The sequence below is a fragment of the Eumetopias jubatus genome, unplaced genomic scaffold (genome assembly GCF_037043125.1).
Source record: "Eumetopias jubatus isolate StellerSeaLion01/CBP00866 unplaced genomic scaffold, mEumJub1_p1.0 scaffold_6, whole genome shotgun sequence".
NCBI classification, from domain to species: Eukaryota; Metazoa; Chordata; class Mammalia; order Carnivora; family Otariidae; genus Eumetopias; species Eumetopias jubatus.
This window is the reverse complement of record NW_028274812.1, coordinates 77,515,958-77,543,362: the sequence shown is the minus strand read 5'-3', so window position 1 is coordinate 77,543,362 and position 27,405 is coordinate 77,515,958. Positions and strand designations below refer to the sequence as shown.

Here is a 27,405-nt window from a genome sequence, read left to right as displayed (position 1 = left end):
TCTTCTTTTAAGGGCCTTGTTCTTCAGTGTCTAGCCACTGGCGGCCCTGAACCCCATTCTCTCATACCACCGAGCTAATAAAGACTGAGGTCTGTCTTGTCTGAATCCAACAGTCCCTTGTCACAGAGAGTGGAGAAGCCCCCTCAGGGGACAAGACTTATAAATGTTATTCTTATCCACTGCCCTTCCTTTCTTTCAAGGATCAAGCCCCCTTTGGGTTAGGCGTGCTTTTTGGCTCTCCAATGCCTTTAAGTCAGTTATTTGTTATATTGTGTCCAGAGTTGATAATAGATGTGGGCGGGTTAGTCTGTAAAAAGCTACTCGACTCCTTACTAAATTGGTAACCTCAACAAATTGATATATAATTTTCATTGTCATTCAGTTCAAAATACTTTATAATTTCCTCATAATTTCTTCCTTGAGCCGTGGATATTTAGACATATTTAAATTTTTTTTCTAACTTAGGATTTTCTAACTCTCTTTCTGTTATTGGCTTCTAGTTTAGTTCTATCGTGGTCAGGGAACACACCCTGTTATGATTTTAATCCTTCAGAATATGTTGAGATTGGACGTACAGCCCAGTCTGTGGTCAGTGAATGTCCGTGTTCTCCTTCCTTGAAAAGGGTTTGTATTCTTGGCTGTTGGGTGCAGTGTCCTCTGCATGTCAGTTAGGTCGTATTTGCTAATCATATACCAATCTTCTCTAGTCCTGCCTTTTTATTTTGGTTTGCTTTTTCTGTCAGTTACTGATATTGGTATATTAATATCTCCTACCATATTGGGAATTTATCCATTTTTCCTTTTAATTCTGTTAATTTTTCTTTTAACTTTTTTTTTTTTAAAGATTTTATTTATTTGATAGAGAGAGCACAAGCAGAGGGAGAGAGAGGGAGAAGCAGGCTCCCTGCTGAGCAAGGAGCCTGATGTGGGGCTCAATCCCAGGACCCTGGGATCATGACCCACGCTGAAGGCAGCCGCTTAACCAGCTGAGCCACTCAGGCGTCCCTCTGTTAATTTTTCTAATTTATTTGGAGCCTGTGTTGTTCCATGAGTGTAGATTTAGAATTATGTCCTCCCTGTGATTTGAACCCTTTAAAACTATGAATTTTCGTGCTTTATCTCTGGTAATGCCTTTTCCCCTAAAGTGTACTTTGTCTACTAATCCTGTGGTGACAACACCTTGTTTTGGTTAGGGTTTTCATCATTCGTTTTCTTTCCTTTCACTTTTGAGTCTTCTGTTATCTTAACTGTCTCAGTGTTTTCTTTTAAGTAGTTGGGTTTTGCTTTCTTTTATCCCGGAGGGACAACCTTTCTTTCAGTTGAAACACTAAGATTACTTACAGTTAATATAATTATTATGTTTGTATTTAAACCAGCCCTCATGCTAGTTATCTTCTATTTCCTTCACCTCTTCTATGCTGTTTTTCTCTGTCACCATTAACTCCCTGAGTTTTCGGTTGTGCTGTGTATTACATCACTCCCATTTGTCATATGAGGACTATTTTTTCTTTTTTTTAGGAAAAGATAGAGTTTTCAACACGCCGTTGTGTGAACAAGGGATCGTTGGGTTTGGAATTGGGGTCGCAGTCACTGGGGCGACCGCTATTGCAGAAATTCAGTTTGCAGATTATATTTTCCCTGCTTTTGATCAGGTAAGAAGGTTTCATTTTACTATAATTGAACACTTCTTTTTTTTTTTTAAGATTTTATTTATTTATGAGAGAGAGTGAGAGCACGAGCAGGGGGAGGGGCAGAGGGAGAGGCAGGCTCCCCACGGACTGAGCAGGGAGCCTGATGCTGGGGCTTGATCCTGGGAAGGCAGACCTCACCTGACTGGGCCACCCAGGCACCCCTCTAATTAAACATTCCTTAGATTAAGTCCATGAAGTGTTGGGAGTTTTGCCTTCACTCTCCCACCTCTGATCGTGGGGGTTTTTAGGTCATCTTTGAGCTAATGCATTAGGAGTTATTTTGTTATGGGTGTATATTTAAAGAGCTGATCAAATGGTTAGGGAAAGGGATGGAAAATAAAGGACCCTTGTGACCCGTCCTTCTTCTCCCCTCCCCCCACTGCCAAGATTGTTAACGAAGCTGCCAAGTACCGCTATCGCTCTGGGGATCTTTTTAATTGTGGAAGCCTCACTATCCGGGCGCCTTGGGGCTGTGTCGGCCATGGGGCTCTTTATCATTCTCAGAGTCCTGAAGCTTTTTTTGCTCACTGTCCAGGAATCAAGGTATCCTCATTTATGTACTTTATTTGTTCTCTGTTGGATATTTCCATTTTGGTTTGTTCTGTTAACTGATATGCTTATCTAGAGGAAAGCAAACAGGATTTATGGAATTTATGTGAATTTAATTGTTTTTTTTTTTTTTTTAGAAAGAGAGTATTTATTTAAGATCAGCTCTCCAATTCCCAGGCTTATAGAATATTCTTGTTGAAGTAGCACTGGCTTAACCCTGACATTAACTTCACCAACTTCAAAGGATGAGATAGAGAACATAGTTGGTTTAACATCCCCCTCTTTCAAAGCTCTGTTTCTTTCTAATGGGACTCACTTAACCGATTCTGGGTTAATTTTAATAAATCTACTGTTTAATACATATTTACCTCAAAGTCAGAGGGATAGGACTTTTGCTTCAGTTTAAGAGAAGCCCTTCTTATCCATATGTGTTTTCCAGGTAAGGCAATACTTGATCAAACAATTTTGAAGCATCTGTCTTTTAAAGCCTTCCATAATAATCTTACGTCTTTCACAATAGTTTAGGTCTTTTGATTTAAAAAAAAAAGTGGCTTTTTTTTGCATATTTTATGTTTTAATTTTTTACATTATCTTTTCGGTTTCTATTTGCTGAAGAGCTTTCTAGGGCATTGTGATAGAAACTCCTGTGTCCACCCAGTGATGTATGTGTGTTTGGTAACATGAATTGGTTGTAAACACGTGTGTTTTATTTTTATTTTTTCTACCAGAGCAGTCATAATTTTTTTTTTTTTTTTAGTTGAGTAGGGGTTGCATAACTTTTCAATGTAAGCTGGAAGTGGTGTGGTAGGTTGGGACAGAAGCCACATTTGAAACAACACTTATTTTTGTGCTTGAGCTGAACACTGATTCACATTTAAAGTTTATGATCTTACCCAGAATTTTTAATAAGAGGTTTTTTTTCCACAATCTCCTGACTTTCTCCACTTGCCCCTTGCCCTCTTTTTAATCCCAAATGAAAATAGTACAAAATGTTAAAAATACACGAGGAAAGCAGATGAAGAGAAACTGAAGTAGGAACCTAAAGACATTGTGTAGTATGCTAAGCAATGTGTTCAGCAGTCTGTTTTTACAGAAAAGAGTGAGATTTGTGCTATTTTTTAAATAAGAATCCTAGAGTTTTAAAATGGTGTAAAATTGATTTTGAAAGCCAAATGTAGTTTGTTTCAAGGAATCTTACTTGAATCTTTGAGATCAACTCAGATTTATTTTAATAACTCTTCCTATGTAACACTGGTATTCACTGGTATTTATGCAACCTACTGGTGTTTATGCAGTTATTTAATGGTCATTATAAACTAGACATAAGCTTGTGGTTTGAGGCAAAATGGTGTAGTAAGAGCTTAGGGTCTGGTGTCAGAACTGTGGAAGAATCCCTGGTCAAGCAATCAATGTGACTTTGGACAAATTATTTGATCTCTCTTTTAATCCTTTGTGTCTCTTTCTAAATTGGGGAAAATAATAATAGTATGGGTCGCTATGAACACTAGTATCCACATAGAGTGCTTGGCCCAGTTAACACTTGTGCCACCTTCTGTGGTCATCTTCCTCCTTCTCAAAGGCCTTCTCAAGAGGAAGTGGGCAGTATCTACACTTTCCTTTCAGCTTTGCAATAACCGGACATTACAGTGCCCAGATCAAAAAGTTCAGTGGATTATTTTCCTCTTAGGAAATGAAGACCCTGTGTTTCATAGGAAAGGAGGAGATTTTGGTATATTAAAATTGGAGAAGAATTACATGCCCTTTAAAAGTAGCAGTAGAGTATTAGTGGAAAAGTTTTTTTTATAGGTGAATATAGGAAGATATCGACAACTTTGCTTCTTGCAGATTGCTTTTAGTATACGTATGCAAGTTTGGCTTTTTAAGAGAACAGTATCTTAGCTACCGGACTATGATGGACATCTGATAAATACTTGCTTAACAATGGAATTTTTTTGGGGGGTGGGACAATATGTAACATATATAATGGTAATTAAGCTAAAAATACAAGATCCCTGCAATTAGTGACAATAAGTTACTGAAATATCAACCCTTCTTATAAGTGAGTTTACTGGGCTACATTTTGTACTGAAATGGTCTTTAAAAAAAAAAATCTGTTTTTGCAGGTGGTTGTACCCAGAAGCCCTTTCCAGGCCAAGGGACTTCTTTTGTCATGCATAGAGGATAAAAATCCTTGTATATTTTTTGAACCTAAAATACTTTACAGGGCAGCAGGTAAAGGTTTCCTTTATTTTATATTTGTGACTATCTTTATGCATTTTGTTTCACACTTGCAACCCTTTTTTTATAAGCTGTATTTGTATTTTCCTTGTTTATAGAAAATTCTCATTGCTTTCTTCTATATTTAGTTTGTCTTTCGCTGTTTATTTTATGCTAACTTTAGGGAAAAATCCATCTAGCTGTTTTAGGTTCTGATTGTGGAAACAAAGGAGCAATGTGAAATGTTAGCAAGAACATAGAGACTATGTTTAGCTACATAGTAGATGCTTAGTAAATGTAGATTGAATGGCAAAGTGAATGCGTGCATTGTAGCAAATAATATCAAATGTCCTTTTAGCTATGGGTCTTCCTTTAAATCAGGATACATTTGATAGCAAAGGCGGCACTATCAGTGCTATGGCTTTAGGTCAACACTAGAATGACTGTCTAAAGGCAAACTGAGATGTTCAGTCACCCTACCTTGAGCTCAGAATCATAATTCTGTAACCTTCATCTGTGACTGCTTATTTATTACCTATAATGGAAATCTTAAATATCAAACTATTCTGTCTAAAGTATATTTTATTTTGAATATAAAGAACATTGCTTTGGTAAATCATTCTTTTTCTTGAATAGTTAAGCTTATCATTTTTTATTGACGTGATTTACATACAGTAAAGGGCACAGATATTCAGTGTTCAGTTTGATAGATTTTTTTTGACGGTCTTACACATTCAGGTAAAGACTGTGAAAAACAAAATCTAGAACAATTTCATCACTCCAGGAAGCTCCTTCTGCCTCTTCCCTGCCAATCTATTTTCTCTACCCCAAACTTAGCCACTTTGTGATTCTTTCCCCAGAGATTAGTTGCACATGTGTTAGGGCTTCATAGAAATGAATCACACCATATGTATTCTTTTGTGTTTGCCTCCTTTGCTCAACCTCATGTTTTGAGATTCATTCACGTTGTTGCTTATCAAGAGTTTATGCCTTTTTCATTGCTGAGTAGTATTTCTGCTGTATGAATATAATCACGATTTATCCAGTCTCCTGTTGATGAATAAATGTCCATCACTGTTTTCAGTTTTGCCTATCTTGTACAAGGTTGCTAGGGACATTCTTGAATAGGTGCTTTGTGAACATACTCTTTCCTTTCTTTTGAGTAATAAACATCCAGGAATGGAATTGGCATTTCACAGGGTAGACGATTTAACTTGGTAAGAATTTACTGAAGAGTTTTTCAAAGGAGTTATACCATTTTATACTTCCATTGGAAAATTTTCAGAGTTCCAGTGCTCTTAAGTTAAACATATTTTAAATGGAATCTTTACAATTTTTTAGGAACTCTGTTGTGATTTATATCTCATTATGGAATTAGAAATAACATAAGAATTTAAAGTCTTGAGGTGAACAGGAAAACACGGAAGGTGTACACTGAGTGGCTATTTGCTAATTACTTTAGATCCCCTATGGATATTATATTTGTAAGGCCAACTAACTGTGCAAACTTATCAACTAATGAAGATTTTTTCAGTACATATTTAATAAACAGAGAGTGAATAAGAAACTTAGAAAAGTAATATTCAGTTTGCTGCAAATTTGGAAATCAAGATTGGTAAAGGAAATGTGTAATGTTACAGGATTCCTGCTAAGAGAATGAACTTGCGAAATTTGTTGTAGCCTTGGCGCTGGGAGAGATTATGAAAAACACTGATGAGGAATGGGGCTCAAAGGTTTTTCAGAAGTTTCCCAATGATTATGTGCCATTTCAAGGACTTTAACTCTGAATCTTTTCTTGACCTCCAGGGGCTCAGTAAAGAGCAAAATAGTTTCTTTCACAGCTAGAGAGTTTCTCTGCAGAAGAAAGTAGTCTAGAAAAAAAGAGTGAGCCACCAAAACTTTCTGCAAGTTAGCAGAATGTAATCTAGAGAAATAAAGAAAAGGAAAGTATGAGAGAGGTGTTGAATAGGAAGGGAGGATGAGAAGGCCAAAACTGTGTTCTCTAGAGTTGATCCCTGGGCCAGCAGCCTAAGCCTCCTGGGAGCTTATTAGAAATGCACATTGTCAGGCCTCGCTTCATGACCTGCTGAATTAGAACCTCCGGGAGTGAGGCTCAGCTGTCTCTTAGCGGCCCTCCCGGTGACTCTGACTCCAACTAAATCTTGAGAACCAGTGCTTCATATCAGTTCTGAAACAGTAACTGATGCTGCCTATCTCTCTTTATCTTATTTGATTCTCAGTTCTTAGAATTCAGGATGCTCTTAACCCGTGGTTTTCTTAGACTTAGCTTCTGGTTCAAGTGGTATCTTCCAGTTGACCATATTACTGGAAGGGACAGGGGAGGGGAGGGGCGCTGCCTGTTCTGTCTCTGATTTTTCATTGCCTTCCATGCAGCAACTCTTCCTAGCTCTGTTCATCTCTCAGGTCTGCTTCACGCTGCTGGAGGAAACGCCAAACTTCCCTCTGTTCAGAATGATATAAAAAGGAATGGAGCATTTTTGATTCAGTAATCTGAGATGCTTTGTAGAAGACATTTCTGTATTAACAGAATCAGATAGAGCAATGAAAGAAGATACTGTAGGTTTATCACAGAGGCTACTTAGAAGTGGTGGCAATGGGAAGACTTTTAATATACATAAATAATAATTTAATAGGCTGACTATTATTCCTACATTCTTTATGAATTTTCAGCATACATTTGGGAATAGTTAAAATAGCGTAGACCAAAGGTATGAACCTTTACATTTCGAGTTTTTTAAAGGAATTCATACTGGGAAGGTTCACAAATGTATTTTAAATACTAGGCTGACAATCCTTTGCAAAAATAATCGGGAGTTGTATTCGTTACATGACAGCCCATTTAGGTTAATTACTAAGTAATCTTAATTAAACAAAACATAGTCATATATAAGTAAAGATAACTTTTGAGTATAATGCAATGTTTAAAAAATCTGTATGGAATGACCTCTTAAACATAGATATATTCATGAAGTAGATGATTCTAAAAAAAGTTAGATATATTCTTTAGGCTAACAGTAAACTCTTGGTAAGGCCTTAAGTAAGACAGAAATTTATTTCTCTTTCACATAAATATCAGGACACCAGAATCCTGTCTGGTTTCTCCATTTGTCTTTGTGACTTTCCAGCTTCTGGTCCCAGATGGCTGCTTTGCTCCCAACATCACAGAAACATTTCAGCCACAAGGAAGGGGGAAGGAAGGGAGGGGAAGAGAATTCTCCTTCTCTTAAAGAATGACTTGGAAATTGCACATATTAAATCTGTGCATATTCCATTGGTCAGAACTTCATCATGGTGCCACACCCAGTCACAAGGGAGGCTGAGAAAAGTTGTCTTTAGCTTAGTGTCCAACTAAAAATTTTATTATGCAATGATGAGAGATGGATATTAACAACTACCAGTATCTGCCACAGTTGCGTATATGGTTTCCAGAAGAAGTCATAGATTTTAAGGAGGGAAGAGAACTGATAGCAGTAATGATTATTTACCCTTTGACCCATAGTCTTCCTCTAAGAATCTATTTCAGAGATAGACTAATAAAAGTCTGAAAAGATATTAATGTTCACAGCACTATTCCTAAGAGCAAGGACTAAAAACAACCCATTTGTCCATCACTAGGGGACTTGGAGTTGCATGAATAAGCTAAGTTATATCCATCTGATGGATTATAATGAGCAGATCTCTAGATACTGCTGTATCAGTCAAGGTTTGCTCACAGATGCAAAACACAAGATCTAATGAAGAATATATAGCTATAGTATATATAATTATAGAAGCTGAACAGTCTATGAAAATTGTCACTTCTGTGTTTGGTGCTGTCTGCTGAAATCTATAGGGTTGACTGTGAGGCAGGGAAGATGGACGTGAAGTGGGGGGAACAAGGACAGACTGAGATGGATTGGAACCCAGTGGAGAGTCTGGAACTGATGTCTAGCTCTTACTACCTCCAAACATTAGTGTGAGGAAAGACGGGTCATTAGACTGGGCTGGGAGGCTTTAACAGCTTGTCTAGGAAATGGGGAGGGCGGGAATTAGCAGAGGGGGATGGGTTGGGAGTTTCTTAGATTATATGAAATACTTGGTGTCTAAATGAATTTCAGGAGGGGAAAGAAGAGGGAAGTGTTGAGTAAGGATAGGATAAGATTTCCTTGTCTGATAATAATAGAATGGTAGATTAGATACCCTAAAATGAATGGTTGGTATCTATGTGTGTATTTATTTTGGATGTATACTGAACTGGCACAGAAAAAAAAAAAAGAAAGGAAAAATGAAGGAAAAAGTCCTGGTTTAGCCAGAAATTATAAGCCAAGGGAGAATTAGCTGAACGATAAGGCCAAAGAAGTTAGCAGAATGTAATCTAGAGAAATAAAGAAAAGGAAAGTATGAGAGAGATGTTGAATAGGAAGGGAGGATGAGAAGGCCTAAATATACCTGGGGAACAGAAGAGTGCACTTTCTAATAATGTTCATTAATAGAATTTTGTTGAGAAGTAATTCCCTGGCATATTTTGCAACTGCGCCATCGCAACTAGGTGAATACAGTAAGAAATTTCAGGAAAGCATCATCTGTTACTTGCTTTTTCCTCGTCAGTAAGGTAAGCTGTTATTTCCCCAAATTTTGAGTCATGTTCTATATATAATTCCTGAAATAAAGTATTTATAGGATACCAGGTAAAGAATTCCTTAGGAAGCCAAAATATTTGACATCTATAAAAATAAGCTTGCTAACTCAAAAGAATTTTCCTATAGCATATAATTTTATCTGCATTATTTATGTCACTAAATGCTGTTCAAGATTGGTTTAGTTGTAGAGGCTTTAGCTCAGAGTTTGAGTGCACAGCTCTCTCTCATTTAGCTTTTCACCATCTGTTGGTCCCTTGTTTTCCTGCTAGGACCTATTCTTCCCATGGCCACTGCTCTTACCCCACTCTTTGTGGTTCTAAAGGGGCTGCCGTGATATCCGGTGATGATATGCGACTCAAACCCAGTTATTCTGACTTTTCTGGGATTTTATATATGGAGACAGAGCTGCATTTTCTATGGGTGGTTTGCCCGGAATGACGTGAGACTGGGGCCAAGTTCCCTGACAGCTCAGTGAATGATGGTCTTTAGTAGACGATTGTGGGAAGGCAGGAGGGAAATAGAAATCAAAAGTGAAAATCCTCACCATTTTGATTCTTTAGGTTCTTAAAGTTCCTTGAGTTACTCTTGTTCCTTTGGTCTTCCTCTGTTTAAATGGAAGGATCCGGGGGAAACCTATTAATGTCATTTTAGGTTTAATCTCCTTTGAGTTCCAGTCCTCTGTAGACTTTACTAATAAAATAGGTAATCTTGACTGGTATAACATATCATCTTGATAGAGAAAAGATGCTTCTCTTTTAATATGAAGATATCCCTAGTTTGATTAGTATAGTCAACAGCCTTTCATAACTTAATATAAATGCTACTTTCGTCCTAATGGCTGAAATAGGAGCCCTGTCTGTTTATGTATAATAGAATTTACTTCATAAGTTTGTTGAGAGGATTAAGTTGGATAATGCATGTGTGTGTCTGCCTCATCTTTAAGCACTTTTTGAACACTTAAGGACTAACATAGTACTGTATTGCATAGACAGTAGGACTGTTTCAATTAATCCTCATAGTAGCCTTATCAGAAAAATTCTGTCACCATGACCATTTTATAGATGAGGAACCCCTGGGCATTAGGGAAGTTAAGCAACTTGCTCAAAGCCACACAGCTAGATTTCAAACCCCATTTGTCTGTCTCCAGAGCCAGGTGTTGGGCATTTATGACACCAGTGGTTCCATTTGATCTTCACAAGAGCCCTATGGGGTGGTTAAGAAACTTGCTCATGGAGGAATAAGTGGTAATCAGGTTTAAACCAAGATGTTCTGACCCAAAGGCTGCTTTCTTTCTAACATTGCCCAGTTTTACGTCCCACCTAAACTTTATTGAATGGAGGGCATAAATAAAACAACTTTCTCCAGCATCCTAGTTTCATGCCAAGAAATACGCCATTTTAAAGATTTACCCACAGAATTAAAATGATCTACTTATAATTTTTTAATTTTTGTCTTTTTTTAAGATTTTATTTATTTATTTGATAGAGAGAGAGAGTGAGAGGGGGAACACAAGCAGGGGGAGTCGGAGAGGGAGAAGCAGGCCTCCCGTGGAGCAGGGAGCCCGATGCAGGGCTTGATCCCAGGACCCTGGGACCATGACCTGAGCCGAAGGCAGACGCTTAAACGACTGAGCCACCCAGGTGCCCCTAAAATGATCTACTTTTTAATTGAATGGAAATCTGTACTATCAATAGCTATGCTTTGAGGCAGTACATCCCTTATATAGTGTGTAGTCCAAGGTTTGAATATGTACTGTGTTAATTTCTCCATTGGTCTAGGATTAATTTGCTTCTTTTGTAAGATAGGTGAATGAATTGTTGGTGTCTTCCCCAAGAGGTGGCACCTAAGGGTTCTGAGGAAATAAATGTGTAGACCCTATGTACAGACTTGTGTATAAACAACTTTTGTAAATACATATAGGATAGCTTTTTTGAACTTATACAGCTGTACATAAAAGTAGCTGATATTAGTTAAGCCTCTGTCAACAGTTTGATTTTTTGAAAGTTATGAAAACTATATATGTCACAAATCCAGGGTGGTTACGGATGGGGTTTGGGAGCCTGTGGTTCATGCATTCATTAAGGGACCTAGTTCCGCATTCCCAGCTAGAGGCCAAGGCAGCTGAGCAATGTCTCTTCCTGCATTTTGAGGAGAGGGGGTGAAACCATTTGGTGAAGGCACAGCATTGTCCTTGTCACAGCTCTTCTTGACCTCTGATTCCCTCCTTTTTGGGCCCAGTCTCTGTCCTGTTCTGTATGTTCAAACATCTGTGCTTTGGTGACTCTCCACGTGTCTGGTCTACAACATACAGAAAGGATTTCTTTCGGTTCAGCCATTAACTTTATGAACTGTAAAGATGAAAGTAAAAATAGGTAATCCATTCTTTATGCAGCAATTTTCTTGAATTTTTGTTTCTACTCACGTTGACTATACAATAAATAAATGTAGACCCTTTATCCTCTAAATTTGAAAGGAAAATATTTCTGTTTTATTCTAATTTTGATATGTAAATGCAATTAAACTTTCGGAAAATGGGAGAGGTATGTTTAGAAAGGACAGATCTAGAAGAGCAATCTAGACAGTGTCAAAAATGTACAAAATCGTTATGATTCAAAAAGAAAATGAGTCAGTGTGACATTATCAGATACAGGCATCTTGTGGAGAAGCTTTGCTTTTATCCTTTTTGAGCTTTTTGGATTTATTTAATTGAAATTGATTCATGACATCAGTGATAATGAAGTAAATACGGCTTTCACCTATGGTTGTTCTAGTGGGGGGAAAAAAGACTCAAAGCCTTGTGGTGCTTCATTTCTAGGATTCAGATGACCCTTTCAGGCAAAAATAGGTCATAATGGTATCGAGGGGCTTTTCTTTTTTTCCTTTCTTTAGTAAATACATTGATTATATGTGAATTCGTATATCTTGAAGAGAAGAAGATTGTAGCTTTTGAGTGGTAGATGACTTTAAAATGTTTTTGCCCAGTATCAGTGTACACAAAAGAGTATTTTACCTTTTAAATTTGTTTTGATTGGCGTCATGAAGTGGATTATCTTGATGCAGTCAAGTACATCTAATACTAGTCACCCTCACAAGAACTGAGTAATGCGAGAGAATTTAATTCATTTGTGATATTTTTGAATTAGTTTTGAAATTGAAATTAACACTTTTACGGAAGTTAAAAAGTCAAATAATGTATCTTAGGACAAAAAATAGTAGTTTCTTACCTCAGCCTTCACCAAATCGGTGATTCTCCCCCACAGGTGATTCTTTTCAACTCTTTCAGTCACTTTTTTTTTTATTTATCATATTTGTAAAGAATATGCTTATACTGCTTTTTAACATTTTAGGGGTTATGATTTTAACTTCCTACTAGAATTTAGCTATTTTATGTCCCCCCTTTTCCCCAGCATGTGCCATTCTTTCCTCTCAACATATTCAAACTTCTCCCAATATCTTCATGGACTTCGAGTGTAGTTTTTGGTCAGATCATTAGTGTTTACATTACTATGATCATCATATTGATATGATTAACAACTGAGCAAAAGAAAAAAAAAAGAGGGGGGGCGTTTTATTCCCTCATTGATATACAGGCTCTGTCTTCTCTGGACCAAATAATGTTTTTTCTCTTTTTTTCATCTGCTTAATTTCTCATGTTCCTATTACCAATAAAGTCCCTAATTTCCTCCATATAACCTATTTTCATTATGTTTGGGCACATAAGGTGGCCAGTCAGGTTTTTCTTTTTCCTGTTGGCATCTTTTCTGCCCTGGGGTAATCCGGTAAACTCTGTGTTAAGAAGGTGGATTCTGGAACCAGATTACCTGAGTTTGAAATGCTGGCTCTACTCCCTACTTAGCTGGCTGACTTTGGCACACCCCTTATTTTTCAGTCTTTCACATCTGCTTACTGAAACTCCTAAGAAGTACAAAAGAGAAGATAAAAGGAGCTCATAAATCCATTCCTTAACTACTGTTGACTTTTTATTGCATATACTGCCAGACTTTTATCTGTACTTTTAAACAAATATTATTACTATCATTTTATTTCAGTGTTTGCTTATTTGATTACAAGTGAATTTTTATATTTCATGTTTTTTATTTCATATTTGTTCTTTATAGTCATGTGGACTTCCATCTTAACCTTGTGGAGTAGCATTTATTTCATTTTATTTTATTTTATTTTATTTTTTCAAAGATTATTTATTTATTTGAGAGAGAGAGAGCACAAGCAGGGGGAGAGGAGCAGAGGGAGAGGGAGAAGCAGACTCCCCGCTGAGTGGGGAGCCCAACACGGGGCTCAATCCCAGAACCCCAAGATCATGACCTGAGCTGAAGGCAGACGCTTAACCAACTGAGCCACCTGCAATAGCATTTATTATAAACCTAAAACAAACAGGGAATGCAGCTAATAGATTATTGTCCTTTTTTGTGATGAGAAGGCCTGATCTATTAAGTAGCAAGAAGAATCAAAAGCTTTTCAGTCAACTTGAAGTACAAAATTTGCCTTTAAATTTGTTTATATATCTTTTGTGATTGACTTGATAAATTGAAATTTTCATGGGATAGGACCCAGTGAAACTTTCTTATACTCTGGGATATTCTTTATATTATTGACATTCACTTTCAGACTAACTTTGGACATTAGACAGATGTCTATTTTTGATCATTGGCCTAATCCAGCTGGATGCATTGTCAATGACTAAGCTTAAGCTACATGATAGACTGATTTACTTTGTGTTTTTAATAAAATTCAATGTCATTAATCCTATGTACTTTTGTATAGGTTCAAGCATCATAGAGCTATATAGAACAGAAAGTGAGAGTTCCTTTTCCTTACCCCCAACTCCTTTTCTCAGACCTTTTTTATGAATGTATATTTGCGTGCATACATGAATGTATAGAACACATTTACATATAAACAGTTATATAAGATCATACTATAGACATTGTTCTATAACTTACTTTGAAAATCTTTTCCCATGCATTGACATTTATTCAAATCTGTGAATGTGTAGAACATACATAAACATAAAATAATAAGAACATATTGTAACTATTCTGTAAGTTGCTTTACTTACCAATTTATTTTGGATGTATTTCAATGTATTCATTTTGAATGATTTAGCTGATTTTTAGTTCATAAATTATGGCACATGCAAAAGAATTTCGTTCTTTCTCCTATTATGGAAATTTTAGTTGTTTGTAAATTCTTATTCCAAACAATTTTGAAGTAAAGATACCGGTTTTATATATATATATATATATATATATATATATATATATATATATAAAATATATGTTGTATATACACACTTATGTGGAAGGAGCAAATTACAAGCCTATGTCCTTTATTGTTTAAACTGTGAAACCTATGTTTAATTCCATCCTTGTTTTCGATAAGCCTCATATATTCATTGATTAAGCCCTGAATAATAAATGATTGAAGCCAGACACTGCGTGTCTCTAAATAGCATTGGAAAAACTAGAAGGATAAGGTATATTGACACAGGTACTGTAGGGAGACAAGACTTAAAATTTAGCTGTTTATAGACTGAAAGATAAGAATGAAAGCTGGAAATGTTTGTAAGAGTTAACTTGAGAATACTAAGAATAAAAGTCTTGCATTTCTATTGTCTTGTGTGTCAGACTTTTGCTCATTCTTGTATTTTTTTTACACTTTTTTTTTCTGTATTCTGTCGTCATAAAAAGTGTTAGTCTGTTTGTTAGAAGTCCCCCTTGCAACAGCAGGATCTCAACAGTTTAATGTTACCTTCTTGGAAATGTCACCATAGTATCTGTGCCCATCCATACACTAGATGTCACTGAGAGCAGCATATAACCTATTATTTCTAAATTATATACAGTTTTAAGGTCTTTGTTTTAAGTAGGCAGAAAACAGAGCATTTTATTTCTGTTTTTTATACCTTCACTGTAATGATTCTTCTTTTCCTAGAAAATGGTTATCTCCATCTATTCAAACTTTTAGGTCCACTAGTAAATTGTGTAGATATTACCATTACGTTTGACACATTTGTTGTTAGGGTTATTAACTAGATGTTTAGGGTCTTTGTTGCCATTATGATTGGGCTATTTCTATTACATATTTCTAATAGTTTTTTATTACTGATATGTAGAAAAGCTATTGATTTTTGTACATTAATACTGCCTTTGGAGACCATACTCATTTCTCTAATAATATTTTAGTTAAGTGTTTTAGACTTTCTGGGTGGAAAATCTTATCTTCTATAGCTAATGATTAGGTATTGCTCTTTTTTTGCAGTAATTGATGAGACATTTATCGTTGTTGTTGTTATTATTATAAGGGTGTCTCCTCCCTTCTTAACCGGGGCCTTGGTCAGTACTCTTCATCAAATTAAGGAAATCTCTATTTTTCACTTAAATGCCACTTCCTCCTGTTTCTCCCAAGGTGTTGCATTTTATCAAATTCTTTCTAGATACCTGATGAGACGATTATATGGTTTTTCTTCTTTGATCTCTTCATGAGGTGTATTTCATTAACCTATTTTCTGATGTTTCAATCCTTGTATTCCTGGGATAAATTCTACTCTATCATGATGCATTATTCTTTTAGCATATTGCTGGATTCAGTTGAAGATTTTTTTTAAAAGACCTTTATGTTCATATGTAAAATTGGACCATAGTTTTCTCTCTTTACATGTATAAACACAAGCATGTATTTATATGTCAAATTGGTCTATAGTTTTCCTTCCTTCAGAATCAGAAACCTTGTCTGGTTTCAGGATCAGGGTTGTTATAGTGTTGTAGAATTAAAGGCCATGCTTTCTTTTTCTGTGCTCCAGACTGGACTGAATGGCTAGAAATTATCTGTCTGTAAGGTTTCATATAATTTGTTCGTAAAGCTTTCTGGTTCTTGTGACTTTGGGGACACGTTTGACTTTCTTTTCAGTATCTTTTATGATTATTAGACTACTACTTATTCTTTTTTTTTAAATTGTATTTATTTATTTGAGAGAGAGAGAGAGAGCATGAGATGGCTGAGGGGCAGAGGGAGAAGCAGACTCCCCGCTGAGCAGGGAGCTTGATTTGGGGCTCGATCCCAGGACTCCGAGATCATGACCTGAGCAGAAGGCAGATGCTTAACCGACTGAGTCACCCAGGCGCCCCTAGACTACTACTTATTCTCGAGTAAAAGTTGGTCATTTATATCTTTGTATAATACATTTCTTCTCTGGATTTTCAAATTTAGTAGTATAAAACTTTTCTTTCTTAGTATCGTTTGATTAAATATATTAATACATGTAAACTATAATACTGCTTGACTGATAATTATGCTTGATAAATGTTAATAGTGCATCAAAGGATGTTTCTGTATTATTTAAAAATCTCCAATGGATTTATTTTAGTATTAACACCCTTAAGCATAAATCTTTATTCAGGCTATTGAGTCATGAGCCCACCTCAGAGTGTTCAAATTCAGGAGAGAGAGAAGGGTAGATATTTCATAGAGCTTTAGTAAGAGACGTCAGCCAGCGTTCAGCCAGTTTTAGGAATGGTTGGTCCAAAATGGTTTTGTGAAGAGGGAGTAATTGAACTTTGTGAAGGCCACTGTAGGATATTTTTAATCCTTCAGGGGCTCTTACAGATCATTTAAGATTATTTACAACCTATCCTAGCATATTTGGGTGTGCACTGTATCATGTTAGGTCAAGCCAGAGTCTTCTACTTTTGATTATAGGAAGTTCCTAACGTGTTTCTCAAAATGTGTACAAAGGCAGATGTTTGAAAGTGAAAGATCGACTTGCATATGATAAACAGTGTCCTTTATGAAGAAAGTTAAAATAGAAAATTTCTAATTAAACCTCACTTTGTTGACCTAGTTGTCAATGACTTAGTATACAGACAGTGATATTAACACCGCCCAAACTGAACTGTTGATTAGCAGATGGGGTGTTTTTAGCTGACATTTTCATAGTTGATCTAAAGAATTTCAAATTTGGAATAAAAGGCACACAAAAGGCCCTTTTGGAGTTTTCATCTTCAGTGTAAAAGTGTGTGTTGAGCAGAAGTTAAAGATCTATAAATTGCCTCTCCTTACAGGTTAGATAGGTAGTAAACACTAAATTTCTAAGACCATTAGGGTTATATTTAGTAATTTTCACATAGTTTCACTCTTCACAAATAGAAATAAAATGGTCAGGTTTATAAAAATTACAACTGGGAAAATTTTCTCAATAATTTGAAATTATTTATTAATTTTATCTGTACTCTTTTAGCATTGTTGTAGTTGAATTGATGGATTCTACCTAATTTATCCTTTTTTATCTTTAGCATTAAATATAGCTTGGGGTTATGAAATGATTATTAAATAAATGATATTTGATTTAAACCACTAGGACTACAAATCATAGTTTCTGGCTATATAAATATGCCTGGAGCCCTTCATAATTAGGTAGTTTTAATCCAGAATTTGATATGAAGGGATTTGCATAAAAGAAAAATATAGATTTCTAATGGAGGAATGACACACAGTGCAACACACAGAGGCCAATACTGGGTGATATGTATGTGGAGATTTTAGTGAATATTTGCTTTATGGACTATAAAGCCCATTTAGTGTCTAAAAAATTAATTTGAGAAAATGGGAGTGAATTGCTGGAGGTCAGTGAGGAATCTAGACTTAATACTTGGTTGGTCTGCAGGAAAATAGCAATTATTTATTCTAAAGATTATGTGTGCCACATTTTTAAATATTAAAACCATAGTGTTCCCTGTTTTAAAATATGCATTTGGCTGCTATTGATTTTTAAGGCGTATGGTGAGGATCAAGCTTGATGAGTGTTCATACTTGATATTGCTACTGAAATCCACTTTGGGCAGATTTCTATACAATATAACATGGTGGTTATGAGCCTGGACCTCAGAGTTACCACTCACTGTCTTATGACTTCACTGAGTTACTTAATGTCTCTCTGCCTCAGTTTCCTTATCTGTAGAACTGGAATAAATCTAGTATCGTTTGTATTGAGTTGTAGGGATGAAATGAGGTGATACATATAAATGCTTGAAACAGTGTCAGGTACAGGATGGGCTCAAACGTTAGCTTTTTGATCATTAACATATGGGGTTCCCATTATTTCTCATCAAAGGTGACCTTTTCTTCTCTTAAATGTTCTTTGTAATTTAAATCTGTGCTATGTTCATTTGCCTCTCATCCTCACACTTTCCCTTCTGTGTTTTCCTCTGTAATGCTGGGGTTGAAAACGAGTGAAGTGTATTTTCTTGATATCCTGCCTGATTTCCAGCAGGATTCTGTCAACAGAGAGCACTTGGAATGGTTTAGAAGGTGGGATGAAGGTGGAAGAAAGGAGCCATTTTGGGCTTGGTGGCGGTAGTCGACAAGGCTGTGCTCCAGCTGCCATTGCTCGGTAGCATTGGTGATATGGGGCCTTTGGTGGGGTCTGTCCTGCTCTGCAGCAGCTCATGGTGGTTCCAGCACCGTTAGTGGCTCCTGTGGATGACCGAGGCTAGCCCAGGGGTGTTAGCTGCTTCCTGATCTCTGGGTTACATTATGTTACCATGCTGCTCGGCCCTTCCAACATCTTTGTAACAGATTGCCTGAATTCAAGTCTTCTAGAGAGGTTTCTGTTTTCCTGATTGGATGCTGATTCATGAAGTCAACAGCTATCGTTCAGTGTTAGATAATGCAGTGATGAATTTTGCAGTATGAAAAACATCGCGTAGTTTTCATGTGCCTTTCTTACCCTTAAAATAATTATCTTTTCTTGATGTGCTCCAGTGCCTTTTTGACTTTTTCTGTTTACTCTCTGCATTTAGGAAGTTGGTGGACGGCAGCGAATGCTTGGTGTCCAGTGGGAATTGTAGCTCCTCGTGAGTCATAGTGTATTTATGGAAACTGAGGGACTTAAGATACCAAAAACATAATGCAGAAAATATCTATAATAATACTTTAATGTTTTAAAGTCATCTACCCAATTTAAGGAACTATATTTTATTGATTCTGAGATCTCCATCACCTCTCACATTTTAACACCTCTGAAATTGGAATATGGCTTAAAAGCAATGTCGCCTTGCAATCATCTTATCCAGTGGCTAGTAATTGTTGTTACCTACTCAGGCACAAATATCAAAATCATCAGTCAGCAGCAATACCTACATAGAATAGATTTCAGATCCACAGCTTAGAATAAAATTCCAGAGGTGCTAGAGAACTATTCTTTTAACAGTGAGGTTCCAGATGGTTGTGATGGGTAGAAGGACAGGCAAAGTGAAGAATCATAATTTAACAGTCTTTGGAAGCACGAATCAGAAATAGGCTGTTCCTAAATACTGAGCTAGCTTGTGAGCCCAGCACCAATCTTATAATTCTTTTATGGATTCATTGATAAAGTGCTGCTTCACTGATGTGCTTGCTGATACAGAAAGTGCTGTTCTGTGGAGAAACATGGACACTGATGATTATAAGTCAAAAGAAGAATGAGAAGAATTAGCTTCTAAAGGTCAGAGAGTTTAGGAATACCTTAACCAATTTATTTTGCTTATATTTTGTTATGTCTGTAGAAGGATGATATGTAATAAAACCCATGCCTGATTAAGCCTAAACTTCTTTTTTTGATAAGAAAATAATTGTAAACAGAGTAAAATTCTAAACAGTGCCAGTTTAATGGGCAGTTTTCTCATTCCTAGTGGTTCATAAAATAATGGTATATCTTAGAGTTCACAGTGAATTAACGTTTTCCTTTTCTGTCTTGATAGAATTTTTTTGTTAGGTGATATTTGTTTTTCTTTTCAACTGTCCATGTGCTGATATAGAGAATGGCTTTAAAATAGTGCCATTAAATTCAGTATTCAATTATTTTCTTTGTCATTTTGCCATTTACTATGTTAGAGTCTATTTATATGAATGAAGTTCGCCCATATATAGCTCCTTGCTACAGAAGATGCATTGGAAAATATTTACTAAAGAAATTATAATATATTAAACATGAAAGAGGGACAACTGCTGGTAAAATTGCATATGTGAGAACTTTAAATTATTAAATGCTGCATGCTAAAAGAGTACAGGGAAAAATACTAAGTCATTACAAAAATTGAACAAAATATATTACAAAGTGGTTAAATTTTAGTGTATATATTAAGTATACTGATGCATATTATGCAATATCGTCAATCTCAAAGCTTTTGTTACCTTAAATGAGATAGGAAAATGTAATTAGGTTAATTTTGAAGTTGTGAAAGGAATATGATGGTTGCTTTATCACATCATTGCTTTTGTGCTATGTTTGCAAACTAGTCTGAAAAGAAGCCTAACTTGTCTCATTACACTCACAAAAAATTAGAAATGTGGGATTTTCAAATAAATTAATTACCAAGAAAAGAATTAGAGTGCATTTGAGTTGAAATGGGTCCAGACCTTCCTATTTAATATTGCTTGTCACTATGTTCTCAGTGTCACCATTCAGTTAAAAATAATAGATGTTACTTTTCAGTGGTATTTCAGCAATAAGAAAACATGACCTTCTAAAACAATAACACTAATAATTTTAAGATTTCAAATATTTTTGTATCTCCGTGTGACAAGTCTCCTGGTTACATTCAAGATACTTGCTGATCCTGACTTGATGTTGTTTATATTTAGACAGTTTGATTGGTTATTGGTTTTTATTTAGTGGTCAAGAGTCTCCAGCAAAAAGCTGACAAGCATGCACAGATAATGAATTTATGTCTTCCCATCTTTCTGTCTCTATATCATCAGAACTTTGGTTAAGTTCATCCAGGTAGATGAAGGTCACATATACAGTACTAAATGTGGTTGTACTTCTTCTGCAATTGGATAGCTTATTAGTAATCTCATTTTCTATTTGTCTAATATTTCAAAAGACAGAGATTGTTTCACAAGACAGTATGAATCTACAGTGCCTCTATCGTGCCTCATATTTAGCTCAGTTTCCTATAGTTGGTGTTTAGTGACATTCATGATTTTGCATACTTGCCCATCAATTACACCGTATTTTCCCAGAATCTATGGGAGACTGATTAAGATGGGTCAGCCTCCTTTCAAAAAACTTTAATGTTAATATTTTGCTAAACTTTTCATTTTGAAATAAGTTTAAATGGAAATGTTGCAAAAAGAGTACAAAGAATTTTTACGTATCCCCCACTTGGCTTCCACAGATGTTAACCTCACAAATAACTGTAGCAATAATAATCAAAACCAGGAAATTACCAGTGATCCAATACTGTTAACTCCTCCACACACCTAATCCAAATTTCATCCGTAGTCCTACTAATGTCGTCTTTCTGGATCAGGATCCAATCCAGAGTCTCCACTTATTGTTGTCTCCTTAGTCTCCTTTATTGTGGAACAGACTGTTCCTTTGTCTTTTTTGTCTGTCACGCTCTGTCACTTACTGTGCTGGTTTATGATGTTCACACATGCTCCCAATAATCACCGTGGCTTAAATAGTGTGAAAAGTTTAGTACTTAATTTTTCTTTTTTGAAAGGTAATTTTGTCTTTTAATTAGATAGTAATATTATAACAACTATTATAATGATAGCTTATATAGACAAATAATACTGTTAACAGTATATTGATTTGGTCTTGCTAATATAAATGGTCAATCTTTAGATTTTCAGTAATTTGAGGTGAAGAGGTGAGGGGGAAATTGATTACAACTGTATTTGGGGAATAATTTAAAAGATTACTACAAGAGATTGCACTTACTTTTCTTGTTCATATATTTTCTCATCTCTAACATCAGTATTAAAATGAATTGTTTGCATAGAAGTGAAAATTATCAAAGTCTGACCATAATTTGTAGCCTCATCTGAAAGATTATTTGGAAAAATAACAATGGTAATATAGAGAGATTGGTTGATGGTTAAATAACAGGAATTTTATACAGGAGTAAGGATAAATGTCCCTAGAAGGAAAACTTTCTTTGTAATTTCAATGACTTTATCATTGAATTATTTCAAATGTAAAATTGTCCTCTTCCTAAGAACTGAAAGGACCTCCATAGTGTGATTAACTTAATATGCCCTCCTTCTGTCCCTGTGGTGGGGCAGACAGACAGATGCTGCTTTCCCTAGTTTACAGATGGGTTCCTAGGGCATAAAAGCAATACAATGCTTTGTCAGAGACCACCAAGTTAGTTAGAGGCAGAGACAGGGCTGGGAATTGGGTTCTTGGTTGAGTGGATCTGCCCACTCTCCCCCATTAGACTGTCAATTCTGACAAATGAGATAGACTTTCTCGAGTATGAAGATTTCCAATGTTGTTAGTAACCAGGCAGCATAAAGTAACATTTTAGGAATATACTCCATTCTTTTTAAGAAGAACATTTATGTTTTATCACTGCATCATGTATAATGCAACATGAATAAAGCCCTGCTGACTTTCGCATTTGTGAGGAAACTAGCATTACTGTAGATTAGTGCCAGGGCAGAGAAATGACCCTATTATCTCTGTAGTGGTAATATTGTGCCTCACAGGGAAACTTGCATCATTAAGAGTGAGTTATTATTTTCTTGCAGACACTTTCTACATGTGTTACTAATATGTAAAGCCAGAAGGAATTGAAAAGGTTTTTCTAGGGACTTGGGTATATAATTTAAAGCTCTCACTCTTACCTGAAACAGCACGTAAGTGTGTGTTGACATGTGTTTGTAGATGCACACACACACAACTTCACACCTCCATTTCTTTGTATACAGCTTTTCTTTCTACATGGAATACTCTCTTTATTTCCTCATTAGCTTCAAGACCCTTCTCAGTTGTGGCCTCCATGGTGGTGAAGCTTCCTCGGTTCTTACAACCAGATTGTTGCTTCCCTCTGTTTTCCTAGAGCCGTTTATCCCTACTACCGTATCATGTTTTTGTTTACTGATCATGTCTTTCCATCTTTATAACTCCCAGTTATAAAGATGGAAAGTGTATGCTTGTCAAAGACAGGGAGGGACTGCCCCTTTCAGTTTCATATTCCCGTATCTTGTAGGATGCCTGCATACGTTGGGTAGGCAATAACTATTAATGAGTAAAGGTGTATTGCCCATAGCATATACATTTTGACACTACCTTATTTTAAAAATGTGTTCAAGATGACCGAACAAATGAGAAGGGAAAAGGGAAGAGAATAGGCAATAAAATGGGCCAGGCATGAACTCATTCATACAATGAATCTGTAAGCGCATAGGTAATATGAATATAAGTGCATTTACAGTTATAAAGGACACATATATGTGGAGCTTAAAACATATATTTTAAAAATTCGGTCTGATATTTGAGCCAAAAATTGCATCTTTTAAATTTTGGTCTTAGAAAGATTTCTTATTTTTCTGGATGACACATTTTTGTCAATGTATGTCTGATGCTGAAGGGTTTGTCTGGAATGCTCATTAGTGCCGAGATTAGAATGTAATCAGCATTTGGTGAAATGGAGTGGTCTCAGTTGGTCCCACTGCTATGAAAACAGGAATCTGTAATATGACTGTATAGGGGCTCTTCAGTTCCTGAAATTTTCTGTTATTACTTCTCTTACCTGTTCTCTTTCAAAAAGCACATAGTCATGGGGTAGGAGTGCAAGAATGCTCATTCGAAATAATAACCTTGTCTTGGAGTAAGTATCTTTTAAATTAGTGTAACTAGAGTACCTGTGAATTATGGCTTGCCCTCTAGGTGACCTGTTTGCCAAGTTCAAATAAAAGAACATACTCTCATTCTTCTGCTCTCAGGATTAAATTTATGTGAATCTAGTAGTTTTTTTTTTTTTTTTTGGTTCTTTTTAATAAGAGACTCTTCTTGAATCTAATTCTCTGCACGATCTTGTTGATGGAGAACAACGCTTTGTTTGCCATGTTGTTCCTTAATTACGTGTTAAAGTAATGAGGTCTTATTATTCTGGGTAATTTATTTAATACAATGAAGCAGTTAGTCACTCACTGGCAGCTTTTCACCGAAGGAAGTGGGCCAAGATGCTAGCCCATTTCTTTTAGTGTGCCAGCCATTAGAATTGTGTGTTCCAGGGATTTGCTAATCAGCTGGCAACTGATTTAAAAGGCGGGAAAGATAAGACTCTTGAATGACAACCACTGACTCATCACAAGACAGAGTGTGTACTGGCTTCAAGCCTTGTCTATTGGCATGCAGATCTTGCTGCCAGAGGAGGGAAGACTTGATGGCAAAGAGCCTTTGTGCTACCTTTCCGTGTTTGTTGCATATCATCAGCATCGTTCTTGACCGTGGCTTTGGTTTAGCCACTGAGAACTGCTAAGTAGAGTGTACTACTCCAGTTGAATGTTTGTCTCCCCGTTTGTGTGTTCCTTTGTCCACTCGTGTATCTGTTGGTTCATCTGTCCATCCAACACTGGATTTAAGCTCTCTGTGAATGGACTGGAATTAACCTCTGAAAGCACTGTTTAGAATTGAGGTTGGCAAACTGTTTATGTAAAGGAAGAGATAGTAAGAATTTGAGCTTGTAGGAGTTTTGTTAACTCCTCAGCTCTGCTGTTGTAGGGCAAAAACAGCCATGGATGATATGTAAATGAATGGCTGTGTTCCAGTAAGATACTGTTTACAAAAATTGCCTTGCCCACTCCTGGTTTAGATAATCTGACTCAATGTAGTTTTACATGTTACACAAAAAGTTTAAAAAATGCTTTTAACACTTAGGAGTTTTCTAAAGCAGCTTATGTCTCAGGTTTGTTAGTTAGCTTAATGTCATTTGCTTTGAGCAGTTTTGTGGATTTTAGTGTATTATTTAAATATATCGATGATTTAAAAAAATATTCATCTCTCTGGCATTGGTTATAGACATGCTGTTGGATTGGAAATATAAAAAAATACAAGAAATAAAATTTTCCACATCACTGATAACAGTACCATTAAATTTGATAGATTATACTTACAAATGATTTTAAAAAACTGTATTTTTGACATGAAAACATGGCCAAGATATATTGCCAAGTGAGAAAAGGGGAGATGATAGAAGACCTTCTGAACAGGGTGTACAAGGTGATTCTATATGTGGAAAAAAAGATTCACATATGTTTATGAGTGTGCATACTTGAATATTATAAACATCTGAAAAGACACCAAATCAGCCAGGGTTCTTAATTTTCAAGCAGAAATCCAGCTCTGGCCAATATAAGCTGAAAAGATGTATTGAAGGATAGTGAACAGGTCAGATATCTTTGGAGCGCCTAAGAACCAGGCTTAGAGGCCATATGTCTAGAAACAGTACCCAAAATTCCACGTAACTGGTTTTACAAAGATACTGTGGCAGCTATCAGTGGACATGGAACTACAGTCTGAATCATTGACACCCCTGAGCCTGAAAGCTGGATCTGCCTCCACTGTTACCAGTACTATAGGATGGATTCTGGGTCCCTGCTGCTCTTCTTGCCCTCAGCATCCATTTCAGAGTGTGGCCTGGGTGCCTTTGATCAGCAGAGCCCACATTTTAGGGCCCTAGCTGCAAGGGAAGCTGGGAAAGTGCAGATGTGGACCTTACTTCTGTTGTGGACAAAGGGCCCTGCCTCATCAGATGGGACATTTCCCTAATTTAGAAAGAAGATTAAGAAGCCTGGATGACAGAAAGCATGAAAGCTGTCCCCTGCAGACATGCAGGAAGTTGTTGGTATTGATGACTCTGGGCCGTGGAGTTGAGAGAACTCACTGGGGCAGAGAGGGAACCTTTTAGTTTGTCCTTCTTTGCTCTTTGAATCAAAAAAAAAAAAAAATCCATACAACAATGATAAAAGATTATAGGGAAAGTGAACAAAAAGGATTGATTTCTAACCCCCACTGCTTCTACCATATTACTGCTCTCAAATGGGCATTCAAGAAGGCTTCCCAGCATAATGGGGCAATTCCAGCAACTTCCTACAATTTCATTTTAAAATTCACCTTATGATTTCCCCTTGAATTCAGTCAACTTTTTATTGCTTGTACTCGATTGGGCAGAAATAATCATGAAATAGTCTTCTCTGGGATACCAGTGGCTTATTCTTCCTTTTGGCCTGGTGGAGCTGATTTAGCGTATCTTCTTGAGGTATAAAGGATTCAGCTTTGAAATTTAAGGTGTTACGAGCTGCCGTAGTTGATGAAGTGTCCGTAGATGCAAGGGGTAAAAATAAAATATACATAAAAATTTGACTCTGCTCTATGTGTTTTGTTTTTCAAGTCACCATAAGTTGGCTTCTTGATCAACAACTTGTCTGAGAACTTAATTCAGTCTGATCAAGTTTTAGCGGAAACACATTAAATTTTTTTAACTTTATTTTTTCAGAACAGTTTTAGATTCACAGAAAAAGTGTGAGGATAGTACAGGAGAGTTCCCATATACCCTGCACCCAGTTTTCTATATTACTAACATATTAGTATGGCATATTTGTTTCAGTTAATGAACCAGTGTGTCACATTGTCGACCAAAGCCCTTACTGTAGCATTTTCTTAGTTTTTACCCAAAGTCCTTTTTCTGTGCCAGGGTAGCTGATACATTTTCTTCATTTACATGGGACTTTTTCATATGTGTAGTAATGTCATAGAGCCATATAATAAATGCTATTTCTGTTTTAAGTAACTTATGGAATTTGGGGAGAAGAATAAAAGAAAGCTTTGCCACAGTGAAATGCTTATATTGTCTTGTGCACAAGCGCCACATGAGAAAAAATAAATTTTTATTTTTTTCCCTGTTCTATATTCAGTTGAACAGGTTCCTGTAGAACCATACAACATTCCCCTGTCCCAGGCTGAAGTCATTCAGGAAGGGAGTGACGTGACTCTAGTTGCCTGGGGCACTCAGGTCAGTAACATTTCTAAGAACCAATAATGTCCTTATTGTGCTTGGAAGCTCTCATTTTTTTATCCTGATACTATAAAAATCCAAAGTGTTTTTCTTATATGTCAAATTTTAAGTCTTGTTAGTGCTACATCTATATCTGGTACTGACTTCTGGTTGAGGGTGAGGTGCCTGTTCAGTCATATTAAAATATATATGCATGTGGTGAAGCCATTATATAAAAATGTACTTATGAGAAACTGTCTCTTTTGAAGCATGCATTATACATCCTCATACTTGTTTCTGTGCTTGACTTCCTATCGTTTTCATCACATCTGCTGCCATCTCTTGTGATTACTTTGCTGGTCATGTGGACCATCCAGGAGTCCAGCCTCAGAATTCCATACCTTCCTCTGTTCCAGCGAACCTCAATACCGATCTGCCTCAGTTTCCCCAGTGCTCATTGTCACATTGTCCTCCCTCCAGACTTTTAAGCTTGGGACTTTTTTTTTTTCCTTTGGCCATAGA

At 36.4% G+C, this 27,405-nt stretch overlaps 1 protein-coding gene across 6 annotated transcripts in view; it reads left to right on the top strand.

The window, feature by feature from the left end:
• BCKDHB (branched chain keto acid dehydrogenase E1 subunit beta) overlaps positions 1 to 27,405 on the top strand; it is a 209,901-nt gene that overhangs the window by 44,102 nt on the left and 138,394 nt on the right. For all 6 annotated transcript variants that reach the window (XR_003610114.2, XR_003610113.2, XR_015768342.1 and 3 more), the window contains exons 4-7: positions 1,519 to 1,652; positions 2,079 to 2,234; positions 4,364 to 4,472; positions 26,804 to 26,901. Coding sequence is in view for 2 of the 6 variants with exons in the window: in XM_028108102.2 (XP_027963903.1) it covers positions 1,519 to 1,652; positions 2,079 to 2,234; positions 4,364 to 4,472; positions 26,804 to 26,901 (497 nt within the window). In the remaining 4 variants the exon portion in view is untranslated. The remainder of the gene's footprint in view (positions 1 to 1,518; positions 1,653 to 2,078; positions 2,235 to 4,363; positions 4,473 to 26,803; positions 26,902 to 27,405) is intronic.